A 2,785-nucleotide genomic window follows, 5' to 3' on the forward strand; every position below is an offset into this window, starting at 1 on the left:
ACGTGCACGGCCGCTCCGGGTCCCAGCGCCTCCTGCGGGGCCAGGCAGGGGCTGGGGAGGCACCGAGCATCCCCAGCCTGCTCCTCTGCTGGACCCAGCTCCTGGGAATGGAGATGGGTCCCAGCCCCAGCTCCTGCCTCCTTGGGAGGGTTTCTGAGCCACCCCATGCACGACGCGGTGCGAAGCGGAGCTGACCCTGGTGTGGTCCCCACGCGGTGCCACCCCGAGGACACCGGCTCTGCCGCCTGGCGCCAAGGCAGAGGCGTGCCAAGCCGCTGAGCGCTGCCAGGACCACAGCAATTCTCCTCCGAATGGGTGGAAAGTCTGATGCCTCCAGCACCGCTAATCACCTTTTGTGAGCAGCCTTCAGCAAGCCAGAGCAGATGTTTAATCACATTTGCAAATAAGAAAAGGCTGGAATATGGCTATTTTAAAGCTTTATCCAAGCAAAATAATTTTTAAATGCCACATGGGCCTTCCAAAATGGGAGAGGGGGGGGGAGCCTGGCTTAGCTCCCACCACTTGGGCACAGGGACAAGCCTTGGTGCCGCCCCATCCCATCCCACGCATTCATCCCATGGCCGTGTTTCTCGTGCCCTTGCTCTGATCTCTCTCTGATGCAGAGCCCCTTACTCTCTGGCAGATTTAATCAAGTTGATGATGATTCAAAACTCCCAAATGCACCAGGTGGTGATGAACAGCCTGGCTGTGTCGGCACTGACATCCTTTGGGTTCGGGCCATCCCCGGCTGCTGCCCAGGTAAGGGTCAGGGACGCTGGATGGTCAAAGGGACTGTAGGACCAAAGGACCAAAAGGACCAAAGAGGTGGGCAAAGGGACCTTCCCAGAGCTGCTTAGGACAGCAGGATGCCCATGTCCTGCTTTGGCACAGCGTGGGACCCCTCCGGGCGGGGAAGCTGGGTGGTCTCAGCCCATCTCACTCCAGGCTCTGCAGCCCCTTGGGGTTTTGAGGCTCTTTGTGCTGGTTTGACCCCCAGCTCTGCCAGCACAGATCGCATCCAGGCTGCTAGGAGGTGATTTTTCCAAGCTGGGAAGAGCCAGGACCCTCCCTGCGTGCTGCAGCGCGGGCAGGGTGCAGTGCTGGGCTGCGGCGGCCGAGCAGTGAGGCCGAGCACTATTCATTAGGCAGAATGGCTCTGCGAGGGCTTTCATTTAAAAGTCCATCTCGAACCCAAATCATATTAAACATTTCATCTCCGTGGGGAGAAACCAGTGCTGCTTTCTTGGCGGGGGTGAGAGCTGGGCTGCGGGCTGCTGCTTTGCTCGCTTCCGGCTGGTGTCTCCAGGCACGTCCCCTCCTGTGCTGCCCACCCAGCGCCCACCAGTTCACCCAAGACTGGACCCTGCCTGTCACATCCCAGCGTCTGGATCAAACGGGCTCTTCCCAGCAGCATTTTGAGGTCCCGGCTGTGGGGCTAAGAAAGGTGCTCCAGTCCCCTAATCATCTTCGTTGCCCTTTGCTGGACCCTCTCCAGCAGTTCCCTGTCTTTCTTGAACTGGGGAGCCACCAAATCATATTAAACATTTCATCTCCGTGGGGAGAAACCAGTGCTGCTTTCTTGGCGGGGGTGAGAGCTGGGCTGCGGGTTGCTGCTTTGCTCGCTTCCAGCTGGTGTCTCCAGGCACGTCCCCTCCTGTGCTGCCCACCCAGCGCCCACCAGTTCACCCAAGACTGGACCCTGCCTGTCACATCCCAGCGTCTGGATCAAACGGGCTCTTCCCAGCAGCATTTTGAGGTCCCGGCTGTGGGGCTGCCACCTCCCCATGTCCCCAGCAGCCGGGTTCCCACGCTGGCTCACTGGGGGGTTTCGTGTGGGTTCGAGCCCACCCAGCCAGACCCTGGCAGAGCCGTGCCGGTGGCATCGTAGGCAAGTGCGGCTCTGTGGGAACTGTCTGGCTGGTGTTTTGGGGAGTGGTGCCCCAGGGAGATGGCTGCCAAAGGTGACAGCACTGCCTTTTGTCCCTCCCCGCAGGCGATGGCGGTACCTTTGCAGACCGGAGAGGAAGAGGAGGCTGTGGTGTTCCACCATCACTACATCCCCTACCCCAGTCCCACTCCCCTCCTGGCATGGCCGGTCCCAGCACAGGATCGGAGACCAGCGGCCGTGCGGTACCTGGGCACGAGCTCGTTAGCTGAGGATGGGGAGGTGTGAGTAACGAGGGTGCTGCGGGGCTGCATGCGTGTCCCTGGAGCCCCTGGTGTAATGGGACGTCCAGCCCAAGCTGGGACACAAGGGGCAATGCCAGGCTGGCGTTTACTCCTGTTCTCGCTCCTCTCCAGCAGTGCGGTCCCTCCTCCTCCACCCCCCAGCGCCACGGGGACCGTGGGAGCCAACATCCCACCAGCATCGGGTAAGGACACGTTCTCCCCATGTCCCTCAATGAAGAACATCTTGCCATCAAGCAAGCCTCAACCAGGCAGCCCCTGGTCAAAGGCTGAGCCACTCCCTCCATCCATCGGATCCTGGAGGTGGCCATTGCACATCTTCTAACTCCCCTTTTCTCTCTGTTCTCCCCATGTCCCTCAATGAGGAACATCTTACCCTCAACCGGGCAGCTCCCGGTCAAAGGCTGAGCCCTCCCCATTCCCTCCATCCATCCATCGGATCCTGGAGGTGACCATTGCACACCCTCCAGCTCCCCTTTTCTCTCCGTAGAGTACTATGATGTGGTGGAGGAGAGGCTGTGAGCTCCACGCTTCCCAAGGTGGTTTCTCCTGCACGTCCCAGCCCTTGACCCCAGAAGATCCTGCAGGTTCTGAGCAT

At 60.2% G+C, this 2,785-nt stretch overlaps 1 protein-coding gene across 1 annotated transcript in view; it reads left to right on the top strand.

Moving 5' to 3' along the window:
• PRR29 (proline rich 29) overlaps positions 1-2,709 on the top strand; it is a 4,248-nt gene extending 1,539 nt beyond the window's left edge. Inside the window, exons 3-6 of the mRNA XM_009883849.1 lie at positions 644-759; positions 1,994-2,169; positions 2,302-2,372; positions 2,678-2,709. Coding sequence (XP_009882151.1) covers positions 644-759; positions 1,994-2,169; positions 2,302-2,372; positions 2,678-2,709 — 395 coding nt within the window. The remainder of the gene's footprint in view (positions 1-643; positions 760-1,993; positions 2,170-2,301; positions 2,373-2,677) is intronic.
• The last annotated feature ends 76 nt before the right edge of the window (positions 2,710-2,785 follow it).

The sequence above is a fragment of the Charadrius vociferus genome, unplaced genomic scaffold (genome assembly GCF_000708025.1).
Source record: "Charadrius vociferus isolate BGI_N301 unplaced genomic scaffold, ASM70802v2 scaffold484, whole genome shotgun sequence".
In the NCBI taxonomy this organism is placed as follows: domain Eukaryota; kingdom Metazoa; phylum Chordata; class Aves; order Charadriiformes; family Charadriidae; genus Charadrius; species Charadrius vociferus.